Source organism: Phragmites australis, chromosome 11 (genome assembly GCF_958298935.1).
Source record: "Phragmites australis chromosome 11, lpPhrAust1.1, whole genome shotgun sequence".
Taxonomy (NCBI): domain Eukaryota; kingdom Viridiplantae; phylum Streptophyta; class Magnoliopsida; order Poales; family Poaceae; genus Phragmites; species Phragmites australis.
The window spans coordinates 30,725,485-30,752,745 of record NC_084931.1 but is presented as its reverse complement, the minus strand read 5'-3'; the positions used below and the strand labels follow the sequence as shown (position 1 = coordinate 30,752,745).

At 42.1% G+C, this 27,261-nt stretch overlaps 3 protein-coding genes across 3 annotated transcripts; all 3 read left to right on the top strand.

Annotated features, from left to right (window-relative positions):
- The first annotated feature begins 5,491 nt into the window (after nucleotides 1-5,491).
- On the top strand, nucleotides 5,492-6,333 carry LOC133885202 (uncharacterized). Its single transcript, XM_062324875.1, has 2 exons — nucleotides 5,492-5,537; nucleotides 5,743-6,333. The coding sequence occupies exons 1-2, from the start codon at nucleotides 5,502-5,504 to the stop codon at nucleotides 6,154-6,156; spliced, it is 450 nt and encodes a 149-aa protein (XP_062180859.1). The 5' UTR covers nucleotides 5,492-5,501; the 3' UTR covers nucleotides 6,157-6,333.
- A 10-nt stretch (nucleotides 6,334-6,343) lies between these two features.
- On the top strand, nucleotides 6,344-11,431 carry LOC133885203 (profilin-like). The gene is made up of 4 exons (XM_062324876.1): nucleotides 6,344-6,369; nucleotides 10,876-10,956; nucleotides 11,071-11,193; nucleotides 11,297-11,431. The coding sequence occupies exons 1-4, from the start codon at nucleotides 6,349-6,351 to the stop codon at nucleotides 11,429-11,431; spliced, it is 360 nt and encodes a 119-aa protein (XP_062180860.1). The 5' UTR covers nucleotides 6,344-6,348.
- A 4,378-nt stretch (nucleotides 11,432-15,809) lies between these two features.
- Nucleotides 15,810-19,221, top strand: LOC133885614 (auxin-responsive protein IAA18-like). Its single transcript, XM_062325344.1, has 7 exons — nucleotides 15,810-16,068; nucleotides 16,614-16,966; nucleotides 17,044-17,203; nucleotides 17,873-18,135; nucleotides 18,266-18,413; nucleotides 18,659-18,722; nucleotides 18,860-19,221. The coding sequence occupies exons 2-7, from the start codon at nucleotides 16,624-16,626 to the stop codon at nucleotides 18,893-18,895; spliced, it is 1,014 nt and encodes a 337-aa protein (XP_062181328.1). The 5' UTR covers nucleotides 15,810-16,068; nucleotides 16,614-16,623; the 3' UTR covers nucleotides 18,896-19,221.
- The last annotated feature ends 8,040 nt before the right edge of the window (nucleotides 19,222-27,261 follow it).

Sequence of the window (27,261 nt, the reverse complement as noted above, 5' to 3'; positions counted from 1 at the left end):
CTCTTGCTTCTACCACTGCAGTGCCTAAGAAAGCTACTCGAACCCTGGTCATTCCAGTAAGTTGGAAACTGTGGAACGAGAGTAACACGAGGATTTTTTATTTTTTATTTTTTTATTTTTTATTTACCAAAAGAGCTATCGGCGGTGCCATTGGCCCAAATGATCAAAAAAGAGCTGCGAACATGGACGTTTGCGGGTGAAAAATATCTAATGCAATTTTTACCAAGCATGTAACTATTCTCTTTTTCTTTACTCCTCCGTATATAACTTGGTCAGTAAGGGCTCTTCTTCATAATTAATATAATAGGTAAACGTAAATCTCTTATCTATTCATTTTAAAAAAGAAATGGGAATGTCAGGAATGCATATTGTGTAGGCGAAGAAGTCTCCGTCAGCAGTGGATCCACCAATCCACCAGGCGTTAATATTGATTTTTTTATTATGATACCACTTATGTTAATAAAATGTAGGTCCATCTCAGTGATAAACAAACAAAACTATCTTTTTACAGTAACAAAAAATCAATTAGCTCGGTAGTGGGAGGGCTCAAACTCCTCTTCTAATTTTTAGACATATAAGAGGAAGAAGAGAAAAAGATGAAAAGAAGGAGGAAAAGAAAGAAGAGAAAAAAAGAGGAAAAAGAAGAAGAGAGAGCCTCTCCATCACAGGTAGGGAAGCTTACAGAGTTCAGATCAGATGCGCTACGGGCCTACGAGGCTATGACAGGCAGATGAGAACGGGAGCATGCATTAGGTTACGCCATCTTTTCTGTTCGTCTTGAGCTCTGTCACAAGCTACACCGGCACGACATAGAGAAGGTTGCAGAGGAGCTAAGGAAACGGTTGGAACTGCAGGTTCAGCGTTTTCCCCAGAAACCGTGCGGTTTCCATGGCCGAAGAACGAGCGCTGTATCTAGATTCTAGTCCATTCTGCCGACAATTAGGTCGAGGTCAGATGGGCTGAGATTAGGCTGACCCCATCCGGATGTTAGGCTGGGCGCAGGCTGGTACATGGTCCTCGTCATGTCAAACGCTGGACGCTCTTTGCGTCGTGGTGTGGTGTGCACTACTAGTCTTCTAGACGCACAGGTGGACCAGAGTTTGAATTGTTTCTGCACATATGGTCAGTCTCAGATTTTTTTTATTTCAAAGTAAAAAAATTGCAAAACGAGGAGTCCGTTCGAAAAATTTAAAAAATAGGTTAATATTGCCCGTCGGAAGGTGTCACCTTTCCAACAGGTGATAGGTAAGAACTAAAAAACATTACATTCTATTGCTTTCAAAATTCAAATTAATATCGAAATAATTATGAAAAAATCTTAAAAAAATATATGTTGTAGAGTATATTATGATCTAGCTCTAAAAAAATTAGATAAAAATATAATATGTACAATAAGAAACTAAATAAATAAAAGACAATAGATTGTGTACAATAAAATTTGTCTTTTGTTTCTCATTGTAAAAGTAATTATTTGAATTATTTTTTTAAGATATATATTATAGCATCCTCTACAACATATTTTTTTAGAATTTTTCATGACTATTTTTATAGTGTTTTGAATTTTGAGAGCAACGAAACGTAGTGTATTTTTTATTTTTCAACCTGTCGTCTATTGGAAGGGTGGCATCTTTAATTTTTGTTAAAGGTGTCACCCTTCCCATGGGTGATAATATTCTATTTTTGCAATTTTTCAAATAGACATTTAGTTTTATAATTTTTTGATTTTCAAAATATAAAAATAAAAAAGCTCGTCAGTCTAGGCTCTTTTTGTCAGGCCTTTTGCAGGGCTTAGCTTGGGCTTTTGGAGAAGCTTGCATCTAACTAGAAGTAGGCCCATAACTTGGCCCATACTGGTACGTCGAGGATCCTGTTGCACGATGGTATGTCTCAAATCAATCCAGGTTCTCAGCGCAACATGGCAACTTGTGCTTGCAAATTGTGTGGGGCGGGCGATGATTCTTGGGATCATGCACTCTTGAGCTGCACCATGTCAAAATGTGTTTGGGCACTGATGGATGGAAATCTCACTGAATTTATTGCAACAACATCCATTCAGAATCCAAGGGAATGGGTGTTTTACAGGCTTGAATCATTGCCTTCTCGTGATGCTCGTCGTCTGCTCATATGTTGTTGGGCAAAATGGTGGGCAAGAAGGAAAGCTATACATGAAGGGGAATTCTACAGCACAATGTATACTTATCTTTCTGTTCAGGATTTATTGAGGATTTACGTATGACGAGCCAAACATTGAATACAAAACCAATGAAATTTTCAGCTAAGCAGGCGAAGAACGGAGGTAGCTTTGGCCGGTGGATACCACCACCGAAGGACACTGAAGATAAATGTTGATGCCTCGCTAGCAAAATCAGGACACACAGGTGCAGTGGGAGCTGTACGCAGAAGTCATGAGGGCATCTTCCTTTGCCACTGCTGTGGTTTTTGGTGGTGTGTCTGATCCTACAGTTTTGGAGGCTCAGGCGTGCAATGAAGCCATGAATGAATAGGGAACAGGTAGACTATACTAGCGTAAAATAAAAAAAATTCTACCGCTATAGGCACCCACATTGAAATCCCATTAGGACTAGTCCTTCACAGATCATAATCTGTTTAAACTCTCTTAAGGATCAAATCCATATATCCTGTTTCAACCCATTAAGTATATAAACCGTTATGTTCATATATAACAACTATGACTCGAAAATCCTTTTTGAGCCAAAATTAATAGTGGTCCTAGCAGAACTTATTAACTCTCGAATATACATAAATATCATATCGATTGAACCTAATATATGCATGCACCCATTTCGTTGCCTCACAATACCAGTCAAACTCAAGACGAAACATGTGACATACTTATGATAGCTTGACCATCCACTCAATCTTATAGCGGATTACTCAACTTATGATTAAGTCTTTAACTATATTGATATAGGCATGCACTTTCTAATCTAAACATATTGAGGAATCTAGAGATATCTCTCCCGTTATAAAGAAGAGGCAAATTCTATCTTTAATGTCATGACAAATACACATATGTCTCACTTGTGTGACACCTAATTAAAGTTAACCACTTTTTACCTTTAGCCATCCATTCAACATAATCTTGACCAGACCAAAGGGCCATGACCGGTACACTGCAAAGGCCTCTAGCTTTATTAGAAGTGGTATTGCCTTTTCACTCATGTCCTTTTAGATGTCTCCACTTCAAAACAGCTTTTTGCTCATGCGAATTTCCGATTTTTCATCATCTTAGCATGTAAATATGATCAGTCCGATAGATATGGAACACATAAACTGGATATGGTCTTAATATATCTACGCATACAGTATAATAGCTGCACCACAAAGTCTCCATTTTATACCCTAATTTATCCACTTTATACAGCAATCAAACTGAGCCCAAACATCCACCACTATTTACCACGTAAAAGGAATCTACAAAGTTTCAGGGAGCTTGAAGAAAATCATTGGGAGGGCTGTACTAATTTAAAACGAACATATTTAAATATTTGTATTAGTATTGAAGGTGTGATAATTAGAGTTTCTTTACCAAACTACTACGCAAAAAAAAAAATTCCTCATGTGAAAATTAGCCATTTAATTTACTTTAAAATTCTTTAAAATTTGAAACAACACTGAAGCATTTTCTCACATTTATTTATGCACACGAACATCAAGATTGGCTAATATTTCAAAAAGCAGCAATTTTTTTTTATCTCCACTGAGGTAATATATCACTCCATATTCGCTAACTAAAATTATTCATTTATACAGTACTAATAATATCTCCAGTGGAAATCATGTATTTCTTACGGTTTGTCATTTGAATCCTAAAGTTAATTCAACAAAATAAAATTAATACAGAAAAAAATAGTGGCTGGATTAATTTGAATGAACAGGGCTGTGAGTATATATAGGTAGGTACGTAACACCTAATAGTTTAGGCGAATTAATTGTAATATCGGACATTAATGCAATTTCTCTGACTATTTTCTTTTTTAAAAAAGGTCATGTATCGAGTCTTTACATAAAAGTTTGTGCTCCTTTAATTACGCTATGAAACAGTACAATCTTTAGTAAAGTGATTTTTTAAATAATTTTTTAAAGTAAATTCTATAGGAAAGTGATTCTGTAGCGAAAATGAATCATAGTAAGTTTGTTTTTTCAGCTTTAAAATCTAATTTATTTTATATAATCACTTACACGGAATCACTTTAAAAATTAAAAATTACAAATTGGTGTCAACAGAGCTTTCATAAATTTCACTCTACGAATTGATCTGAGAATTGTACCAAATAAACCCTAATACTATGATTTCCTTTTGCCCTTTGCTGATCCGCGTAATAAGAAAGAACAGTCCTGCTACTTATTCCTAATTGCAGGAGCTCCTCGATTTAGGAGCTGGGACACTCAGCTCCTAGCTAGGAGCTCTGGCTACTTCTTTTGATTTAAAGTTTTTGGAAGGAAATATTTAGTAAAGTGATTTTATAATTGAAAGTGATTTTTAAATAATTCTTTAGAGTAAATTCTACAGAGAAGTGATTCTTTAGGGAAAGTGAACCATAATAAATTAATTTTTTTTTGCTCTTAAAATCTAATTCATTTTAAGTAATCACTTACACGAAATTATTTTAAAAGTTTAAAATTACAAATTAATGTTAACAGAGCTTTCATATATTTCACTCTAAAAATTAATCCTAGATCTGTACCAAATAAACCTTTCCTTTTGCCTTTTGCTGTTCCGCGTAAGAAGAAAGAATAGTGCTGCAACTTATTCCTAATTGCAGGAGCTCCTCGATTTAGGAGTTGGGACACTCAGCTCCTAGCTCTGGCTACTCCTGATAGATAGCTCTTCGTACGTCAACCAGCTAGCGCCGCCGGGTAAAAGCAGACTTGTCGTCTCGAGAAGGCACAGGCTACAGAGCCACGTATGAACGAGGACGGCCAAGTGACCTCAAAGAGGAAAAGAAATGAAATAAAACAAAAAAGTGCTCACGATGGAGGTGTGTCATGTGGTCATGGCAAAATCCCCCAGCCGATTGGCGTCCCGTGAGCCGCTCACAGGCGCTGCTCGATCCACGCACATCATCGATCCGCCATGCTTTCGCTGCTGCGTGCGCATGCCTTGCAAAATGGCAGAATTAAGCACTACCTTAACCTCACAAATCAAGAAGTCACTCCGGTAATAACTAACCATCATGCTTGCATGCAAATGACGGACCCTCAGACAATGGATTGGCATTTAACCTGAGGCTTACTCCAGTAAACAGTAGCGGCAACCGATGAGAAAGAGACTAAAGCAGGTTCCATGCAAGTGTGTGCAGCTTCAATCCCAGCTCCCATTTGGCAGCACGAAAAGATCTACACTGTGGCCGATAAATAGGCCCTGGAGGGAGGCCTCGCTAGCCAGCCCGTGTGCACGAGTGATCTATTGACCAGGCTAACTACTTGATTAGAAAGTAGCTTAAGGAAGGTACGAGATAGTCTTTAATTTGGCCATAATGCCCTGGAGTCTAGCTAAACAGGCGGAACCCACGGTAATGATTGTTATTCACCTGCAGATCACTTCCTTCTCCATCCATGGTTCTGCATGCCTCTCTTAATGTCGTGCGACGCATGCGCGATGGACTACACGCGCGCATGCTTGCATGGAGGCAGCATGAACACGACATGGGCAACCTGCGGGTGGCGGACGTGAACGTCGAAACTAACCTTGTACTGTTTGCGCCTGGTGCTCTGCAGCGCTCGGGCTCGGAGGGCGGGGACCCGCTGGACGTGGAGGCGCTGAGCGTGCGATGCGAGTGCTGCGGGATGGCGGAGGATTGCACGCCCACGTACATCGGCCGCGTGCGGGAGCGGTTCCAGGGGAAGTGGGTGTGCGGGCTGTGCGCCGAGGCCGTCAAGGAGCGGCAGGCACGGGAGCCGGCGCTCACCGTGGCCGGCGCCGTGGAGGCGCACGCGGCGCTGTGCGAGCGGTTCAACTCCACCGTGCGGCTCAACCCCAAGCTGTCCCTCGCCAGCTCTATGCGCGACATCGCGCGCAAGAGCAACCAGCACCGGAGCGGTGGCGGCGGCGCCACCGCGACCACCCCTCCATCCGCATGCGGCGGCGACAAGCTGAGCCGCGCCGCCAGCTGTGCGCTGCTCTACGCCTGACACATGGATGTGTGATCCCTATCGATCTGATCACCAACAACCATATTACAGCAGCACGTACGAGCTAGCGCGTTAGCTCGACGGGATGCACTGCTTGCCGTGATATATATACTCACACGCGACATGCATGTATATGTAGCATAGGACATGCATGTAGCCGGTAAGTACTGTAGTAGCAACTGATGTTATTGCATGTACTATTTAATTTGTGACGTCTTTATACATGATACATAGCAGTACTAAGTGATGAAGCATGTTTAAGTGATGTTATTGTATGTGCACAACTGTTTAAGTGATGAAGTATGTACTCTGAAAGTATAGACTAGTTTTTCTATATATATATAACATACAGATCCATACTGCTGTATATTCAACTGGTTTCTTATCCAGATCTGTGTCTTCATGTGTCGTAGTTCAGCTCATGCAAGGTATATTCAACTAAGCAACTGGTTCCTCACCTGCAAGTCGGTAAATCATGCACGCAGTTATGCATACTACTCTGCAGATCAAAATGGCTCGCGACTGTTGCTGCTCAGTCCTTGGTTGCCGCGTTTGGACATTTGGTTGGCGTGAAGCGACCTGCCTTATCACGTTATCAGAGAACTTGTACGTACCTCAAGCTAGTTTGGAACCGGGGGATTGCTATCGAGTTCGAGTACAGTCAGTATGAAATCAAGCCTGGCCCTTCCAGTATAGCTCTGTCCAGAGGTTTAGACTGAGTATAGCTCGAAAAGGCTAACTGGGTCGGGCTACTATTGGACCAGAATTTTCCTCCTTAAAAAAGAAGTTTGTATACTACTGTAGTGGGTTGATTTAACGCGGTAAGGGTCCTGTCTGGAAAGGAAAAACCTAGCTAAAGGAAAGCATGGTAGCTAGAGTTTCATAGGAACTCTGAACTCATGACAAAACGGTACATGTGTATTGAGAGAAAGAGAAAGAACACATCAAACTTTTCAGAGGAAATGATACAAAATTTAACCTCATGTTTAGAATCCTCAAAAGTTCGAGCAAATAAAAGTTCCAATCATCCCATAGGGGATTGCTTGAACCATTCCTGCAGTAATCCAAAGGTTCTGCTTTGATTAACTGGGGTCACAGTAATTCACTCAACCCATTTATCTCTATCATGTTTAGGCTTACCATACCAGTTGTACGTCATTTCAGGCTAGCAAAATTTGTTGCCCAACAAAAAGATCTAGATTAGGATTAGCCAAACTTTGTTATTTTTGGAAACACTGAACGAAGAAATCTGCTGTTGATCAGTCCGCACTCACTCGGCCATCGGTCACCGTTACAACATCTCCAATAATACAGATAGATACTATATATAAGAGTTGTATATGTCATCAATAGATAATATAATAGCCAACTTCTCTAATAGCATAATTATACTATTATTTATAAAATTAATTTAGACTCACATGCAGTAGACTATAATACCATTTTATTTAATGAGTAGACTACCTAATGACTTATAGTTAGTTTTCTCTCTCTTCATTCATTCTCTCGTTCATATAGTAAAAAATTTAGCATGACATCTCTCATATAGCTAGCTGATATAAATAGTTAGAGACACTATTATAAATCTAGATCGAGATAGACTTCAATAAACGAAAGAAATATCTAGCCCAAGTGTACAGAGCCAACCAAAGTGGATGAAGCATACGTATTTGCATGCTAAGAATGGTTGCATACAACTTTCAGCTACAATCTCTGAGTTACTGCGTGAATCTCTAACTAACTGTATGACAAAAACCTGTAGCTATAAGCGAATTAATCACGGTGCTTACCCACGACATGTTCCATGTTAAATTCGAAAAGTACCCTTCTAACTATCCAATCACAAAATATCATTTGACATAGCATTTGATAGTCCCTAAATATGTGATTACGCATTCTTAGTAATCAATGACGATCTAAGTCTAAAAATCCTACAAGTATACCATTTGAGATTACAACTGATGGCAGATTATATAGCAATCTCAACAGTATATCAAGATGGGTCTATCCAACACCATATTCTCTAACACGTGTTGATATTATTAATTTGATACCTTCATATCTATGATATATGAAATATGATTATCAGTCAATACATGTGCTATTCTATGAATTATTATTATCTTCATAATAATATAAGACTAGAGGTCATTTTAGGATGATATCATAATAAAACAAAGAGCTTTATAAACAAGTTACATACTTATTAATCAATTATCTAAGGGCCAAATAATTATCTAAGGAACCGAATAAATAATAATTATTCAAGAAACCAAATAATATTATATATATATATAATAATCATCTTTATGATTGTTTCTAAGGTATTTCACCGACGTGAATTTGGTACAAGATGCCTACTTCACTGGCATATCCATAGCCTCGGATTCTCCAGTGATAGCCATCACGGTGTACTAATGTTGCAATCCTCTAAGAAATCAAGCTAAAGGAGGGAGAATTCCAAGACTGCTCCTTTCACTATTTTTTGCCGCAACGGCAAAAGCTCTGCCGGAATCAATTAAGAGAGGAAGTGGAGAGTATTTATAATAGTATTTATAAGAGTTTCAGAGCCTAGGTCTCACAACAAGAAAAAGGAGACAGCGGGGGTAAATGAAACGGTATGTAGTTAAAACAACAGAGCATCAAACCATAGGGACAAGGCCATCAGCCCATTGAGAAGATCACCCATCTCATTTGGAGGATGTCTTATACTGTTTAGTTTGCAACTTGGTTCAGTGTCCTTATCGAATTTCGAAAGATGTGATGATTTCTTTCCTTTTATATATTCCATGAAATGTAAATGAGGACGTCATTTGTCACATGTCTTTGCTCCTTCAATATGGTTGTTGAAACCCCGTGCCACCATCTCGCCACATTGGCGTGAGTGTTCCTTTCACCATGAAAATAGGGATGTCAACGATCTATGCTCATAATCATGCTAGTCATGCGTGTTCTCTTGGGGTGGGTCGCTATGTTTGGTTTTCATCCCCCTCCTTAGATTCATGGATGCAGCTGTGAACTTTGTACGGAATCGATGCATTTTTTATCATTGAGAGCAAGCCACCGTCCAGATCATCCGTTTATCAATGATGAAGCCGCTCTCTAGGTTTTGTGGTCACACCCCCATCTAGGATGTCTTTTAGCGCTAGAGTAGGCTCTCTTTTAGGGGTTGGGGAAGTATCCGTAGTCCCTAAACTTTGTTTTGTATATGAGTGGTTTAAACTTTTTATGTAGTCCGTCAAGCTTTCTTTTTATTAATACAATGATGATCCTCCTCTCAGTTTTCTTAAAAAAAAACTGTGAACTTTGTGAGCTAATGAAGTCCCGATTCCACTAAAAAAATCAATCCAGGTCCAGCACGGTTACTGAATCTTTTTTTAAACGAAAAAACTTTATTTTTTTAAGTAACGGTTACTGAAACTTTATTTGAAACGAAAAAACTTCATTTTTTAAGTGAAGGCTACCGAAACTTTGAAGATTTTATTATCAATTCACATTGTACAGTACTAGACTGCTAGGCTATTACATATATTAAAGAGCAAAGAATCGAAAGTCAAGGGGGCGAGTTATTATGTATTTATATATAACTAGCTATAGAATATCTTATTCTATGGCCGGACTCAACTCACACATCCGACCCAACCCGAATGACCCGATCCAACCCATTTGCTCAAATTGTGAGATTTTTTTCCTATTTTGATCTGCAGTGGGTCCGCGCCATGGACAATGGCGCGGATATTGTAGCGCGAACACGGTCAACACCCGCGCCATTTTCCATGGCACGGACCCTCCCGTCACCTCCACTACCGAGCCTGTGGGGTCCGCGCCATGGACAATGGCGCGGATATTGTAGCGCGAACACGGCCAACACCCGCGCCATTGTCCATGGCGCGGACCCCTAGCATCACCTCCAGTACCGAGCCTTTGGGGTCCGCGCCATGGACAATGGCGCGGATATTGTAGCGCGAACACGGCCAACACCCGCGCCATTGTCCATGGCGCGGACCCCTGAGCCCGGGGCGCGCCATTCCTGGGGTCCGCGCCATGGACAATGGCGCGGAACGCCTCACGTACCCTGGCTACAGAATAACCTATATTATAACTAGCTACATATTATACTTGTCCTATATATATATATACTTATACGTGTGTGTATATATATTTAAACATATAATATAATTTTTAGTTTTGAGAAATTTTAGAAAAATATCGAAATAATTGAAAACTAAAAAGCATGAAACAAAATTTGTTACGTTCATATAATTGCCGTCTACAGATTAAAATTATATGTATACATAAAAGTACTACTGTTTTATTTATAATTAAATAAATGTGTTAAATATTGATAAATTTATAAATAAATATTGAGATATCCAAAATTAATGAATCTAATTTTTTAGTCTTTTTTTATCATATTCTGTGAATAAAAATAGGTGTGGCTTACTATATTATCTGTTCACAAGTCCAGCATGCATCATGGATATATACGCGCACCAACTCATCGGTATTAAAGTACTTTTTCCCGCCAGAGTACTAAGCAAGCAGCCCTCCAAACATGGCGAAGTCGAAGGGCGCGAAGAGATGAACGGGTGGCTGGGACGACTTCGGGATCCGTTCTTCCACTCTCCGATCTATATATGCCACCCGTTTCATGCATCGCAACTGGAGTTCGTCACCGTCAGTAACAGCCGAGGAGAAGGCACCCTCTGCAGATCAGAGATCGAGGGCCACCACCTCACCTCCGCGGTCATCATCGGCCACGACGGCACCATTTGGGCTCAGAGCTCCGCGTTCCCCGCGGCAGTTAATGCCTGAGTAGTCCTTGACCGATACCGCGATACGGCGTTCTTGTTGTGTGATCGATCGCGCGCGCTAACATCTCTCGGGAAATTTTGTGTGCGGGGCGGTGCGCAGTTCAAGCCCGAGGAGATGGCCAAGATCATGAAGGATTTCGATCAGCCTGGCACCTCCCGACCGGCCTGTTTCTTGGACCGACGAAATAATATGATCATCCAAGCTGTCATCCGCGGCAAGAAGGTGACTGTGGCATTGCTTCTCTCAGTTTCTATATGGCTTTATCTTGCCGTATTCCCCGCGTCCAGTCTGAGAGCCCCGGCCCGTTCGTGCTTGGTACTGCAAGGGATCGGGAGGCCTCACCGTGAAGAAGACCGGTCAGGCACTCGTCATTGGCATCTACGACGAGCCGACGACTCCCGGGCAGTGCAACATGGTTGTGGAGAGGCTCGGCAACTACCTGATCAAACAGGGCATGTAGCCAGTAGCTTGATGGTTTTCGACACGTAGTTTCGTCCCTTTTTTTATTATTAGCCGTCCATGGGAATATGGGACTGCATCACTGACATGTTCCCCTGTTTGCCTGGCTCATGTCATCACCGGTTACCAATCGCTCTGGAAATTTTTATTCTTGACGTCGCTTAGGTTTTTAGTTATTGGCTCAGTTGGATCATTTGGTTGTCATATTTTGTGCAGACTCTACTAAGGCAAATAGCGTAAGAACAAGCTTAGGTGTGCAGATTATAGCCAGGGGCGGACCCCATTCAACCAAGGGCATTCAATTGAATGCCCAAATTTTTAAGAAAAAAATCCATTATATAGTCTACATATCATGCATATGTCATGAAAAATGGATGAAACGGTATATATTAGTATCCTAAAAGATGTAAGAACAAAATATTGCATTTTAGCAGAGAATGAATTTTAATGGCATGTTTGCACAACGGTTCGAAAATCATATGATGTAATCAACTTTGCCCAATTTTTCATTATGTTCAAAATTTGAATGCCCATCATACAGGTTCTGGGTCAATTTATGTTAGCTGAGGTGGCCTCGTTGGAGACGCCCTCAACGCTAATGATTACCACGCGACGTTGGTGAGTCGTGCAAACGATAAAGACGATCGATGGATGCATCTACCGGTAAAAAGGGACTGGATTTTTTTTACCCGTCCGATCATCCAAAACATTTTAAATGCTAATCGGATCTTGAATATTTGAAAGAAATCTCATATATTGTATCGGATCTTGAATAGTTATATTAGATATCGGATTCAGATGTATAGAGCTAGATATCTTTCGGATATTGGATATTAAGAATAAAATCGGATATATCTGAAGACTATCTGATAACTATCCAAATCTATTTTCTGAAGCTTATAACTTTTTCATACGGAGTTAGATAGAGACGATCTTTGTATGAAAACTATAGCTCTCACAAAATCTACATGTTTGTAGGTGATACCTTTTCATTTGAAGTTATTAATATATTCAAATAATTAATAGAAAATTCAGCCAACATATTAGATATTCGTAACTTCTTCGATTTCGCTCTAATATAATTCTATCTATAGAATTATATTGTTGATTTGCTAGTTGGATTTCTAGTATAGTTGAGTTTTAGATACGTTGAATGGTCGAATAATCATAACATTTGCGATATATACGGTTATTATTTTTACTTAATATCCGAATAAATATTCATCATTAATATTGTCTGTATTTAACTCGTCATATATTTAATTCATATTCGTGTTCGAGACTATATATATATATAATCATCTTATGGAACTCTAATTCTAATAAAAAAATATATAAAATAAGATACAGGATCAATAATATTCATTCGTATCCGACCTGATTACACTTATGCATCACGGGCACGGGCTGGTCGCGTTGGACTTGGGGCTCTGGACTGACTACTCGTATAACGGGCACACCGGCCGCATCCGCCGAACTTCCGACCAGTGCGATCAACTGGGCTGGAGTTCTTCTAAAAAGAGAAGCTGGGCTGGAGTTATTCCTATTCCGAGTTCCGACTTACTCGTGGGCTTTTAACCTTGCAAAGTCACTTTGCAATTCCGAGGACCAGTTCAAACACACAAATCCGGTCTCCGGAGGAGGGTGTTGCGGCTGGCAATCAACGGACGCTGACCACCAGCAGCACGCGCCCGGAGCACCAGCAACGGCAAAAGGCGCAGCGTTTCCCCCCAGCCGCGGCCGTCGGCGCCGTCTACAGCCCCAAACTCGAGGCCAGTTCGCACCGGGGCGCTGCCACACGTGCACGGACCGAGGAACGCACGCATCGCATCTCGCTGCTTGCCCCCCAGCCCCGGCTGACCCATCATCCACGAGGTGCGCAAGGGCCGCCCGCCTTATCCGCGTCGCGCGCCGGCCCGGTTCCGGCTGCGCGAGTTTACGCGGCCGGATCACACCACACTTACTGTGTTGGTCAAATATATAACTATGAGTACATACGTATAAGCAATGTATCCTATACGGATAGATATATACGATGTATATTTGATAGCTCTAAATATCATAGAATCAAATTAGCGGTACTTGTTATATCCGAAATCGAAGAAGTACATATCGAAAAGATTTAGATTGGTTATCCAAACCAGTACAACTTGTATTCAAAACATGTCTATTTACTTAGACATCAAAAAAGACAACTCACTATCGATTACAGCTAAATATGAGTCATTACCTCACCCCTATGTAAGAAAGAAAGGTTGAAGGAGAATAATAAAAAAGAGGACAACGAGCAACACGAAAGGTAACAACAGAAAAGTTACTCGATAACTTTAGCACTAGCACAGATTAGATCTAATCAACTACTTATAATAGTCTTAGCTACCTTGCTTGTACTTGAGATTATCGATACAAGATAATAACACCTCCACATGACGTAAGTTATTACTCCAATCAGATATCTGAATCTGTATATATTGTTTTGTCTCGTTTCGTGATTAATCTCTATTCTTGAAGGTACCAATCAATTTAAAAATATATTATCGAAAACAATCTCCAACAGTATTCACAGCTGCAGGGCAACTTCTGTCTCGTGGACGCGTGCCAGAATGCACGACCGACGCAAATGCATCTCCCGGCCATGCGCATTGCGCAGTTGCGGACGGACAGCACGGGGATGATGGAGGTGCACTCCAACTCGAGCGAGATGTCGCTGGACCACCGCCCAGCGTCGTAGACGCACCGTACCATACCGCCCATCTGCACGCCTGCCTGCGGCCGGCGATCACGCACAAGCCACTTTTCTGCGTGACGCTAACGCAAGAGAAGTCCACTCTTCTCTGCCACGCGGGGTCAAATTGCTGCCGCAAAGTCCACTCACTCTTCTCTTCTTTTTCTGCTAACATATTCCGTCAAGCGCGCGCGCCCGTCGTATTCATACCGTGCTTTCGTGTGTGTCTCTCTGCGTAGGCAGTGTTCCGTGCTGAGCTACGTATTGCACGCTTTACACCATTTCAGTAGCACAGATTTTTTTTTTCAACTACGGCTGACGATGAGCAGTATAAATTTATTATACACTGTGATCATATACATATATGAATCTCTAGGTCTTCTAAATTTTCAGATATATAATTGTACCTCAGAAATGAGTCCCCGGACGAATTAAAACTACTACCATGTATCGGAATATCACTCAAACAAGGAAATCTATATCTAAATTTAAAGATGACAGTGTTCCACTTAGAAAAAAATTTGAGTGCTATATGGCAACTAATATATATATATATATGAAGTCGAGAGACTATGCAGAAAAGAGAATCACCATCTAGAGAGGAGGTGATCTAGAGAGATGTCAAGATCTACATCGACAATAAGAAACTCTAGTTATATATCACATTTAGACTGGCAAGAATCCTCTTATAATCTGTCTCATGATATAAGAACACATGATGTAGAGTTATTATCTTTAAAAACCTAAATATGTTTAAATCTTTATTTTTTGACGTTTGATTCGACATGAGATACTATCCTCCATATTTATCACGTATTTGTAATACCAATAGTTCACCAATTGTCGACACGCGCATCACTAATTTGGGGTGAGAGGTGCTTGCCTCATTGGCTCTTGCGTCGACATGGGCAAGGAAAGTGCGTCGTCCCGTTGCGGCTACATGTAGACCGGCACTACCTGCTAACCTGCACCAGGCTGCAAGAGACTTGCACAGTCTGAGAAGGATGCATGGAAGCCATGAGCAGTAAAAGCTAACATGATCGGATATGATCTTTGTTAACCGGTGAGTATAATTGGCATTTTAAAGATGACTTGATTAGAGATTCTCGTAGAAGGATGAATCCTTTTCGTCCAACACAAACTATCTTCAAAAACAACAGTTTTTCAGCCAGGTCTTTCCTGAATAGTTAAAAAACCATATATAGCTCAACACGAACATATTCTTCAACAGCATGGGTCGTCACATATAAATTACACAATCAACAGGAACGCCGACAGTGGTCCCCCGAGGCTGGCCAGGCCGCTGAAGCCAACCAGAAGAGCGAACCATTGCATCACCCACACCACCTCCATCACCCGACAGCAACTACACGCAGATACAATAATCCAATAACGCAGCATCCATCACATCGCATCACCGCACTCGCTTGGATAAGCGTCGCTCAGCCCGCGCGGCTCGCCTGCCCATTCCCCCCGGCCCTTTCCTCCCACTCATCTACTCGTCAATCTGTTGATTATCTTATCCATCTTATAATTTTTTTATCTATTTCTTTAACACAAATCTTAACGCAATGCATCCGCATGCCCTGGTGGATTTTTCGTATTCTTCTGTTGCCCTCCGAACGGAACCTGTTCTATATACGCCAACTGCGCGCTTGCCAAGAACAGATATGTGAAAAAGGGCAGGATAAAAAGGAGAAGATATAGCGTATAGGTCAGGGCCGTATACAAGTAGGCCAAGGAAAAAGAACGGCGCCAACTCGAGGCACCACACTGGTATAAAAGAGAAGCCCAAGGTGCTCTATTCTGCCAAAGATAGTTGCTTGCTTCTGGTTTGCCGTTTCTCTCACCTGGGGTCCTGGGTTCTTGAATTCTTCAGCTAGCTCAGGTTGCTGCAGCTGTTCTTGTCTCAGGTCAGTTCTTGGCTCCTTGCTCTATTGAATTCTATTGCTGGATGATCCAGTGTGAGAGTTTCACGGTGTACTATCCTTGTCTGAATCAACAATCTAAGACGCATGAGCCGATTGTGTGTCTGAAGTGCCTTTGTTTTGATCATTTCCTTTGCTGAGCTTGATGAGTGAAAGACTTACGTTGTGAAAGACTTTTGTTTGACACGAACTTGAGAGGGTTTTGTCTTGTCGCCAGATAGGATAAGTTGCAGGCTCCATTTCCCTTGCCCCAAATGCCTTTGACGCGAGTTGATTTGGTGATCACGAGTCATTTCTTTTCCCAGCTTTTCTCTTCACCGCTTTCGTTCAGTTTGACCTTAGGATTATATCGCACGTTTATTTCACAATTTCTCCATCCTAAGCTGAGTGCAAAACTAAACTTTTTCAAGTGGTTGCATACTTGTATTCCTCTCGTTGCCGCACAACTCTGTCGAATAGGTTCTCGAGTTCTTGCTGGACCACCGTCACATATTTATATGGAAAGCTTTCTTTTCTTGTGCCTCTCCTAGATCAAGTCCAATGGAGGAAGACTCCAAAGAAAGAGCCCCTTCGACTCCTCAACTGCTAAACCTCATCCGAGATGAGAGAGAATGGAAGGTGAGAGAAGCAGAAGATGGAGGGACATCAAGAACCACAATCTCTGATGCTGAGGAGGACAAGAAGCTGGAGCTGAAGCTTGGCCTTCCTGGTGTCCAAGAAGAAGAGAGAACAGCCGGCCCAGGAGAGAAGATAGAGCAGCAACAGAAGAGCTACACAGCACTCTCCCTTGGCTGCTTCCCTGTACATTCAAAGCTTACTACCAGCACTGCTACTACTGGTGCAAAGAGAGGGTTCTTGGCTACTGTTGGTGCCAAACCAGAAGGTAGGGCAAAGGGAAAATATGCAGCCTTTTAGTTGTTCACCTTTTTGTTCTTTGACATCTTTCTTATGTAATTTAAGGTTGTAATCAGAGGCACCAGGATAGGGAAGGACGTGGGAATGAGTTAACATTAGGAGGTGAAAATATGGCAGGCGAGAGGAAGAAAGGATGCTGTCCCCCATCATCATCACATGACTCAGCTGCTGGGCCTGTGCACAGTAGCAGCAACCCCCAGTGGAGGTAAGGACAAATTTATTACTGCCTTTCCCGTCTTTTTGTGTTCTCAGCTATGGAAGCTATGCTTATTTATTATTGTCATCATGCATACGTGATCTTGAGAAAGGATTACATATTCTAATGTTCTTCTGCCCCCTTCAATTTGACTTCTTGATCCTGGCTTCCTGAATCAAATGTGATAATCAAATGAGTTTAGGCTAGCCCCTGTTTCTTGAGTTAGAATGGGGGTATAGTTATGGAGCTTCCGATTTGAAGAAGTAACCTTAGTCATGAAAATTCACTATTTTGCTAAAAGAAGTCTGCCTTTAATCAATCCTGTGGTTACTTTCTGTGACACTGAATAGTACACGTTACGTTTTGTACTTAACTTTTTCTTTGTTAATTGTGGCTACCCTTTCAGCCGCTGAACGGTGATTTACTTCGAATTCAATTATAATACCTTTCTATTGACAACTGTAGGAAATGGGAGTCTACTACAACATTCTCAATTTAAAGTCGCATAGCTTGAGATGTAGCTACATATTTCAGATATTTTAGTTCGTTAGCACAACTAGTTTGCCTATCTTTCCTACTACATCTGCCTATCTTTCCATAGCAAACTCACAGAGCCTTTAATTTTTTTTAAAAAAAAGGAAAACTACTCAAACTCACCGGTGCACTAATTCGATGCAGAGGTGCTGTTCTTCCGGTAGTCGGTTGGCCTCCAGTCCGATCCTTCAGAAGAAACCTCACAAATGGTAGTCCATCTAAGCAATCCCCTGAACGACAAAATGAAGAAGCTGGTGACAAGATGACGCTAACCTGCAAGAGGAGCCCGCTTGTCAAAATTAAGATGGACGGGATCCCCATTGGAAGGAAAATAGACCTTGCAGCTTATGACAGCTATCAGAAGCTGTCATCTGCCGTTGAAGAGTTGTTTCGTGGCTTTCTTGAAGGTGCGAATTAAATAACAGACCACAAAAAACAAATACTGACGTCAATTTTAGAAAATCAAATACTTGTGTATCTGAATAGCACCAATGGGAGATGTTTTCTCTAAAGAATCTGACTTCGGTTGTTCTGCAGCTCAAAAGGATTCAGCCTGTACTGAAAGTGGAGAGCAAGGAGCTGAAGAGAAAATATTTTCAGGGTTGTTGGATGGAACTGGTGAATACACTTTAGTTTACGAGGACAACGGAGGAGGCAGGACACTAGTTGGGGACCTACCATGGAAGTAAGCCTTAACCGTTCCTTTCTCTTATACGTATAGCATATTCGCACACCTAGTAGCTTTCTTTAAGTTTTTTGTAGGAAAGCTCTGTAAGTTTCTTAGGCATAAGAAATGCAATACGGCAAATGAGTTGTTTTATCGCCTTCAGTTACAGTCATGATTTTTGTCCAATTTTACCAAGTTTTAGAAGAACAACATAAGAACATGTCTGGTGTCCTATCTAATTTAAGTGCTTTTAACTCATGCAGTGTATTTGTTTCTACTGCCAAGAGGCTGAGGGTTATGAGAAGCTCGGAGCTTCCCCATGGCCTGGTAAGTACAGTGTCAATTCAAGCTCCGTTTGTTTGAACTTTAATTATTCTTAGATGCATCACATAAAGCTAACTGTTGGTTTCACTTCATCAATCCCATGTTTCCCCTCATTATATTTTACCTATGTTATTTTCCAGATTCAGAATGCCTCTGGGAGGGTAGCAGATCACTGAAATGATGAAATCATCCAGCCATAGGATCGTGCAAGCTGCAGTCAATCAGCTTTCTTCGGATGACCCTTTTTGGCTTGTAGAGATAAATCTAATAAGATAAATGTTACCATATAGCAGATGCCCAGAATGCACTGCAAATTCGTAACTTTAGCTTGTTCTGTTTCGAATGCAGTGTTGGTTAGTGAAATTCTACATGACCTAGTAGGTTTACTAAAGGTGGAAGATGTGTTTTTAGTGGGATTTAATATTTTTTGTACTAACTTCGCTAAGATGCAAGACACGCACCTAAAGTTCAGATCACAATGGTTAATTGCCTGTTATGCCAACACAGAGAGCAAGTGAACAACTGTGGAATGCAGGTTGCTCATTGATAATGGAGCAACAATGTGTTGAATAATTTCCTACTGGTGTGGTAGGCTGTGTAATTTACCAACTACATGACCCAACCATGAAAAAACTCAGCAACCAGATTGTTGTAGCTTCAGGACTCAACAGCAAACTTTGGGCACCCCTTGTCGGATACTTTGACCTGAGACCTCCAAAGATGTGATCATGGATTCATACTATGTAAAATATTGAGCCACGGGAAGCATGAAGTATACCTGAATTTTGTACTCTGAAAGAAAAGAGTAGGGAAAAAACATATTGTTTGCAGCAGCTCTGGTACTCAATTTCACTATTGAAACTCCGGTAATCATCAATAACCAGTTGGTTAATCATAATCTCCATCTGCTGATAATCAAGATTCAAGACCTGCAGGTTACACATAAAGCGTAGGACAACAGACAAAAAAAAACAATTCTTTTTGTGGTACAGATGGAAATATTCACTGTCATGCTTCCAGTTCCAGCCTAGGTATTGGGGACAAAGGAAAGGTCTTTGTCATTGGACCACCCCTGAATACCGAACAGCGGAAAAGAAGAAGAGACAGGGTGGATTACGAAAGAATCTTTAGCTCCTTTGTTGCCAGACATCTGTATTACTGTATACCCCGAGCTGTGTGCTCATATGTTGCCAGTGTATATTTTAGTTCCTGAGCTAAAAGCAGTGTTGCCTTTGCAAGAACGATGCATTGGAGTAGGTGAAAGCAACAGAAGTGCCTAGAAAATTTAGCATGCCAATAGCCCAAGCCTTAGCTTTTCTATATAACTACTACCTGTGCAGATTTTTCTAGTATCAGTTTGCTCTTGCTTGCATTATTGCTTTCCAGTATTATTATACTCATGGAAACAACTTGTCAATCAAATACATAATGTACTAGGTGTCTAGGCGTGGATTGAGATGCTATATGTGTAACGCTGAACATGCTAGTGGAGAATGGAGACCATTTATGCCACAACCAGCAGAAAAAAAGATTTTTAAATGATGTGGTAAAAGGTAAAGATGTGCATATAATTGAGATCATCGAGCATCAACATAAAGGATATCATCGAACAAAACAGTTCCAGTCCATCCATAGGAGCTATACCGGCATGCATGGGTATTCATCATATGTGTGCAGAACATAAGTGCCTATTACCTCAAAAGACATACCTGGTTCCTGCATTTTGAAGCCGTTTAGACTGTAGTACGATTCCAAGAATGCAGATATCGTGCCTAACAATCACAGTTGGAAGACAGATGATATTTACAGAAAAATAAGGGCAATCTGCATCTCCAGCATCGGCAAAAATACATGTGGTCCCAATCAAGGTGCAGAGTATGCAAATCATTTCATAATCTCAACTAGTTGTATATTTATCCAGCATCAATCATCAGATGATATTTATTTTGCGAAGTTTTTGTTCATCAGAAAAATGGTTATGGGAGGATGGAATAAAATTCACCTAGACAGTACTTTAAGATCACAGCCAGGCTTTTTGTTCCATTTCGTGGCTTTTTGGGTCCGGATGCTGGGCTTCCTGGAGGCTGTTCAAAAGGGTTGGGTGTTGTTGCCTGATGAATTATCCAAGCCCCCCTCTTGCGGTTGCATCTATTGCTCAAGCGTGTGGCTAAGGAACTCCAACGCTGGAGCAGCTCGACTATTGGCAATGTGAGAGAGCAATTGCTTATCGCTCGAGAGGTCATCCTTCGCTTGGAGACCGCCCAAGAAAGCCATGTTCTCACGTTGGCAGAGTCGGAGCTTCGTAAAAGGCTCAAGATGCTCTCAGGCAATGGAGGAAGTGTTGATTGCGAGGAATCGGTCGAGAGCTACCTAGCTATGTGATGGAGACGTTGATACCAGACTCTTCCACTCTTTTGCCAAGCATCGCACACACAACAACTTAATCACCTCTCTCTCCACACCTAATGGCTCGGTTTCCTCCCATTCGGACATGGAGGAAGTGTTGTTCGCCAATTTCAAATCCATCATGGGGACTGCTCGTTCCAGGGACTTTACCATAAACCTGCAGGATCTCAGCATTCTCCCCCTAGACCTGAGTTCATTGGACACGCCTTTCAGTTAAGAGCATGCCCATGAATAAGGCCCCCGGTCTGGATGGTTTCACGATTGAGTTTTATCGTGTTGCCTGGCCGATCATTAAGAATGATGTCACCTTGGCCATCGGCACCTTCGCCTTAGGAGACCGTAGATGCCTCAACTGGCTAAATGATGTGTTGATCACTCCGCTACCAAAGAAAGTGGAGGCCACCACCGCAGCTGATTATCGTCCCATTAGTTTGATTCACAATGTGGGCAAGCTCATCACTAAGGTGGCCCTCTGGCTTAACTCGTTTATCTCTTCTAGTTAAAGCGCTTTCATTACCGGTCGGTGCATCCATGACAACTACAAGTTGGTGCATTCCACTGCTAGGCTTCTCAAGAAGGTCAAACAACCGAAGGTTTTGCTCAAGCTTGACATCTCCAAGGCTTTCGACTTCGTCAATTGGGCCTTCTTGCTTGAGGTTTTAACAGCGTGGGGATTCGGCCCTCGATGGTGCATCTAGGTGGAGGCCATCATGTGTTCTTTGTCAACCCGGATCCTCCTCAATTCCATCCCCGGGCCTTCGCTTGTCCATGCCAATGGCCTTCGGCAAGGCGACTCCCTCTTCCTGTTTTTGCTCGTGATTGTCATGGGCATCCTTGCTCGTCTCCTAAATTTGGCCGCTGAGACGGCCATCCTGCAACCTACGGGGCACGCTTCTATTGTTCATCGTTGCTCCTTCTACGCAGACGATATGGTTGTGTTCTCACCTCCCACTCAACGGGACATCCGAGCACACTTTGCCATCCTCAATTTATTTGGAGCGATCTCAGGCCACAAAACCAACCTTGCAAAATGTGTTGTTGTGCCCATCTGCTGCGGTGAGGATGACATGCACACTGTCGTTGGTGAGCTCCCTTGCAGACTCTCATCTTTCCCAATTCAATATCTTGGAGTCCCTCTTACAATCGGTCGTCTCCGCAAAGGCCATTTACAACCGCTGGTTGACATGATTGCAGCTAAGTTACCTCAGTGGCAGGCCAAATTGATCTCTAAACCGAGTCGTGCCACTTTGGTGCGATCTGTCATCTCATCAACCCCGTTGCACACAATTATCTTCATAGCGGTACCCCCTGGCTTATCAAGAAAATTGACAAGATAAGGAAGGTCTTTTTATGAGCGGGGGACCAAAGAACATCTGGTGGTCGTTGTTCCCTCTCCTGGCCAAGGGTCTGCCGGCCTCTCAAATCTAGCGGCCTCGGCATTCAAGATCTTTGGCTCGCTGGTCTTGCTCTTCGTCTAAGGTGGCTCTGATGGCAACGGTGTGAGCCTTTCAAACTATGGACCAAGCTTCCTCTGCATCACGAGAAAGAGGTGGTTGCTTTGTTCCATGCGTCAATCAGGTGGGAGGTTGGCAATAGAAATTTCGTTCTCTTTTGGTCAGACAACTAGATCAATGGGGATTCAATCAAAGCTTCAGCTCCTAATCTATTTCTCTTTGTTGCTCCTTCTACATCAAGCAAGAGGACTATGAGTGAAGCCTTGCAAGACCGAAAATGGGTCAAAGACATTTCGGGCCCGTTGTCTATCTCGGCGATTATACAGTATTTGGAGCTCTGGAGCCAACTCGAACATGTCAACCTGACTAACGATGAGGACCGGGCGACTTGGAAATGGTCCAGTCCTAGACATTTCTCCTCCAAATCGGCTTATCAGGCCATGTTTCTGGGTTCCATCCAGTTCGAAAGTGCTACGGTGTTATGGAAAACTTGGGCTTCCTCCAAGGTGAAGTTCTTCGGTTGGTTGGCCCTTCATGGCCGACTTTGGACAACGGCAAGGCGACGACAGCATGGCCTCCAAACCAATGATTCTTGTGCTCATTGCTCGCAACTTCTAGAAACTACTGACCATCTTCTGCTCTATTGTATTTTGCCTAGGGAGATATGGTGGCAGATCTTAGGAATCCATGCACTAGCATCAGTGACTACGCTGTGTAGTTGGTGGATTGATCTGTGAGGCCGCGTTGACAACGAGCTTTGACAAGGTTTGGACTCGCTGATCCTTCTCGTTTGTTGGAGAATTTGGTTATCTCGCAATGACATCACATTCAACAATTGCCGCATTTCTTCGCACTTCTTGGTAGCCCTCATTAGAGACGACATCTGCCGGTGGTGCTAAGCCGAGGCAAAGAAGTTAGGGATAACCATGCAGCGATTACACCACGTCGGCTCAATCACCTGACCTTAGGCATCCCTAGTTTACCTAGTTGATCTTACGTGTGTACAATTTCAGTTTGGCATGATCGGCCTCTGACCTTTTCTTTAACCCGTCTGGTCGTCATGTAATCTCATACTTCATTTCCTACTTAATACGAAGATACGCAGCTCTATTGCGTATTCGAGAAGAAGAAAAAAGATCATAGCCAGGAGCCTTTAACAGGACAGATAGATACGGCGAAAATAGAGAGCATCTCTTTTCCAGAAAGAGAGTAGATAGCATTTGAGCTCACTGAAAGTAACTGTTCAAGGAAAGACATCAAGCTGGCGCAGTGCGAACAGATAAAATCAAAGCATAGACAGTTCAGGTATGTGCAACCAAGAAAAAAACTTTACAGCACGATAAGCAAAGATGTGGTGCTAAGCAGCTTTGTTCTCTGAGAGGCACCAATGCTAGAAACATGCAAACTTGACAAATCTGATAAATTAGACATTGCATCAAAGAACAGCACTGGTAGGTCCAGATTCTGATACAATCCGTCCCGATTTTGACAGGTGGCCCAATTAAAATAAGACATAGATTACACTAAAGAATAGTTCAGGAATTCTTAACCTTCATCTCTGCTTGTCCGATATCAGGCGGAAAGATATCCACACTTTATACATGTGCAGCAACCAAAACATATCGAACATTCTCGTTTGATCCTTTTAATGTTTTCAGAAGAAAAATAAATGTTCCCTACTTTTACTGGCACCCTATCCTCATTTTCCTGAATTCTCTAGTCAAATACAATCTGTCTTTCAATAATATAAGGGTGATGTATTAATGGTCTATCAGATCCTACGGGTGACTGAGAATTGACAACTCAACTGTGTTCTTTGTTTTCACATAACATTGTAGTTTCAGAATTGTTCACTAGTTCAATTTCCAACGTCATAATAATGGACAGCACGGACACCACCAGCAAAATATTCTAGGTGAACATCTAAACAGAGAATACCACCACTAAACAGAACAAGACAGTTGTGAAGCTGTCATGGGATCGAATTAACACGCGAAACGACTATTTCTAATCTGTTATACCGCTTCGATTTGGCCTCCTAGAACTGCAACATAAGGGGTCAAGGAATTAATGTACAATGCGTTGTGCGCCTCAACTCAGTGTAAGATGGTTCAGTGTCACTAGCCCTGATACTAGAAAGAGATGATGGCTAAACAAACTCATCACATACATGAATTTGCACCAACATTCCTGTGAGATTGAGGCTTGCAATTGCTCTTGTCAATAAGAAAACACTCACAAATGAGCTAATTGAAACATATTGAATTGCCGGAAAAGCTGGAAACGGACGCACAAACCATTCACAATTTCACATCGTTGTCAGACTGCGCAGGAGAAGGAAACCAATTGTTCATACCTTCTGGTGCCGATGTGTGTAGCCGGCCGCAGTGCTACTGTTAACCCAGCGTTGTGTCATCCAACCCAGTCCGGCCTCATGGCCTGCACCAAGCTCTCCACTATGCCCAGACACGGTGGTCGCGCGATGGCGGTTCACTTCCGACCCATGATCGGTGCCTCGGTGGCCGTCTCGCCGTCCCCCCGCCCCGCGCCGTGCCGGCCCACTAGCAGGAGCAGGAGCAGGAGCAGCGCCCGCCGGCCGGCCGGAACAGGAAAGCCCACCTGGAGGCGAGGTGGAAAGTCCTTTGGTATTACTTGAATTTTGAATATTAGTTGTAGCTGGAGAAGAGCGGTATTAGTACTCCATTTCAATCGAAATGCTTATGCTCCACATCGTGTTTTTGGTTAAACAACATAAAATATATTGAGAATCTTTGCAGTACAACATGATACTAGATGATGGAGAGTATCATTGTTGTGATCCAACCGTCCATTTTAGTAAGTATTATTGTAATTATCTTGATACCCTTAGGGGTAATTACGTCATTGATTGACCGAACTTTGGACTTTCGTCACCCATCATCGACCGACCGACGGAAGGTGGAAACCCTAATAAATGAAATGAACAGAATAAGTGAAAACTTATCCGAAGAATAAACTAACATTTTGATCTTCCCTAATTAAACATATAATTTACAAGTTTATCATAGTTTTTTTTTCCAATCCTACCCTTATGATACCCATGATATTGATAGGCGATAGAGTATCATTGGGCCAATCTAAACCACCGGATAAAAAAAATGAACGGTATGCACTCATTTAGATGTACTGTAAAAGATTTGAGAATTTTCAGAGCTACTTTAAAGTTTTGTTCATTATTTACCATGCTCTGTTGAACCGAGTAGCTTGAATTGTTTAGTGTTCAGGTGCCTGCATGGATCGCGTCTCAGTTTCTTGAGATATTTATACCTGCATGGATCGCCTGCCACTGGTTATCTCTACTGGAGATGGAAGCCATATGGTTGTGACATACCGTCCTTTGAAGGCAAAAAGTTGTGTTTGTGAGTTTGTGTATCTTTGTTGGTTCGGTTAGACCATCTCTAACTATATTTTCTTCATTTCATTCCTTTTGAAATTTCCGTCCCTATTCTTATTCTTTCTTATTTCTCTCTCATCTCCAACAACTTCCATTCGAAGGGATTTGTGAAGAGAAATGAGAGATAATTCTAAGTTGAAGGGAATGGAGGTGGAAATACTTAGATTCGTGAATGAGAATTCCTTCGCGAATGGAACACGAACCGCGATGGGATTCAGTTGGAGATGGCCTTATGTTCAGATGTACTGCAAAGTTCATTAGTGGTTCTGTTGGCATGTTGCTTAGTTTGTTACTTTGTTTTGACAGATATTGCCATATTAGGTGTTTGAAGCATTGATAGTATTCTTGTTTCAGTTTGTGTACAGATATTGATTGATTCAGTAGTAGAAGAGTTGAACATGTATTCTGTAATTCTGATTTTTGAGCTAGCGGTTAGCTACGGTTCATATCAGACTTTCAGTTATTCAGTGTTTCTGTCTTTCTGTTTATGATGATGCAAGACCCGACGGGTCCCTGTCGGATTGAGGTGTATGGATGTATTTTAACCCGACTAATAATTCGGGTGCGGGTTGACTTTTGATTTTCGGGTTTTGTGACGGGTGGATTTTGGTCGAACCCGCACCTGACCGGTTGACATCTCTGTCGCAGGAACCGCGGCTCCCTTTGAGTTTGGATGTACTGGCTGCTAACGGCTTTCTAAGTAGAATCAGTAAGGATCCTGCAGTGTAGTGTATCACATCACGGCAATTGCAAAGCCGTCATGCGTTTGCAATCGTGTCACCTCGCAACACAGCTCAACAATCGTAAACTATCCATGCGATTTTATGAAACATGTACCAGCTTTACCTCGAGGCCCAGGCATATCCTGATCACCTCTGCAGCTTTCGGATAGTTTTCATTCTAGAAGGTGTCCGTTTTTCAGAGCCACAAACAGTCCTTACCTCTACCTGATGAGTGGCTCACCAGTCAGCTTGTCCGTCCCTCATGTCTACATCTGAACTCTGAAGAGTAGAAAACTAGACGCCGCCAGCGGAAACAGACCAGCCCCGTTCGTGATTCTGTATCTGTCTGCGTCCCTCGTGCGGGTAGCTATCTGGGAAGTTTCTTCTCTCTTTGGAAGCAAATTATTCAGTCTTCTGGTAGACTTGTAGCTTTAGCATGCATACGTCGATCGTCTGCTGCCCACGCCTTTTCTACCGAGACAAACTGAACAAAGCTCACAGCAAAAAGGCATTGCCTCATCAGCTAC

Coding starts and splice junctions, on each gene's coding strand:
- LOC133885202 (XM_062324875.1), top strand. CDS start 5,502: ATGCCCTGGAGTCTAGCTAAACAGGCGGAACCCACG. Junction 5,538..5,742: donor CTAAACAGGCGGAACCCACG/GTAATGATTGTT, acceptor GGTGCTCTGCAG/CGCTCGGGCTCGGAGGGCGG.
- LOC133885203 (XM_062324876.1), top strand. CDS start 6,349: ATGTACTATTTAATTTGTGAC. Junction 6,370..10,875: donor TGTACTATTTAATTTGTGAC/GTCTTTATACAT, acceptor TGCAGATCAGAG/ATCGAGGGCCACCACCTCAC. Junction 11,194..11,296: donor CTGTCATCCGCGGCAAGAAG/GTGACTGTGGCA, acceptor TGGTACTGCAAG/GGATCGGGAGGCCTCACCGT.
- LOC133885614 (XM_062325344.1), top strand. CDS start 16,624: ATGGAGGAAGACTCCAAAGAAAGAGCCCCTTCGACTCCTCAACTGCTA. Junction 18,414..18,658: donor GTTGGGGACCTACCATGGAA/GTAAGCCTTAAC, acceptor TAACTCATGCAG/TGTATTTGTTTCTACTGCCA. Junction 18,723..18,859: donor CGGAGCTTCCCCATGGCCTG/GTAAGTACAGTG, acceptor GTTATTTTCCAG/ATTCAGAATGCCTCTGGGAG.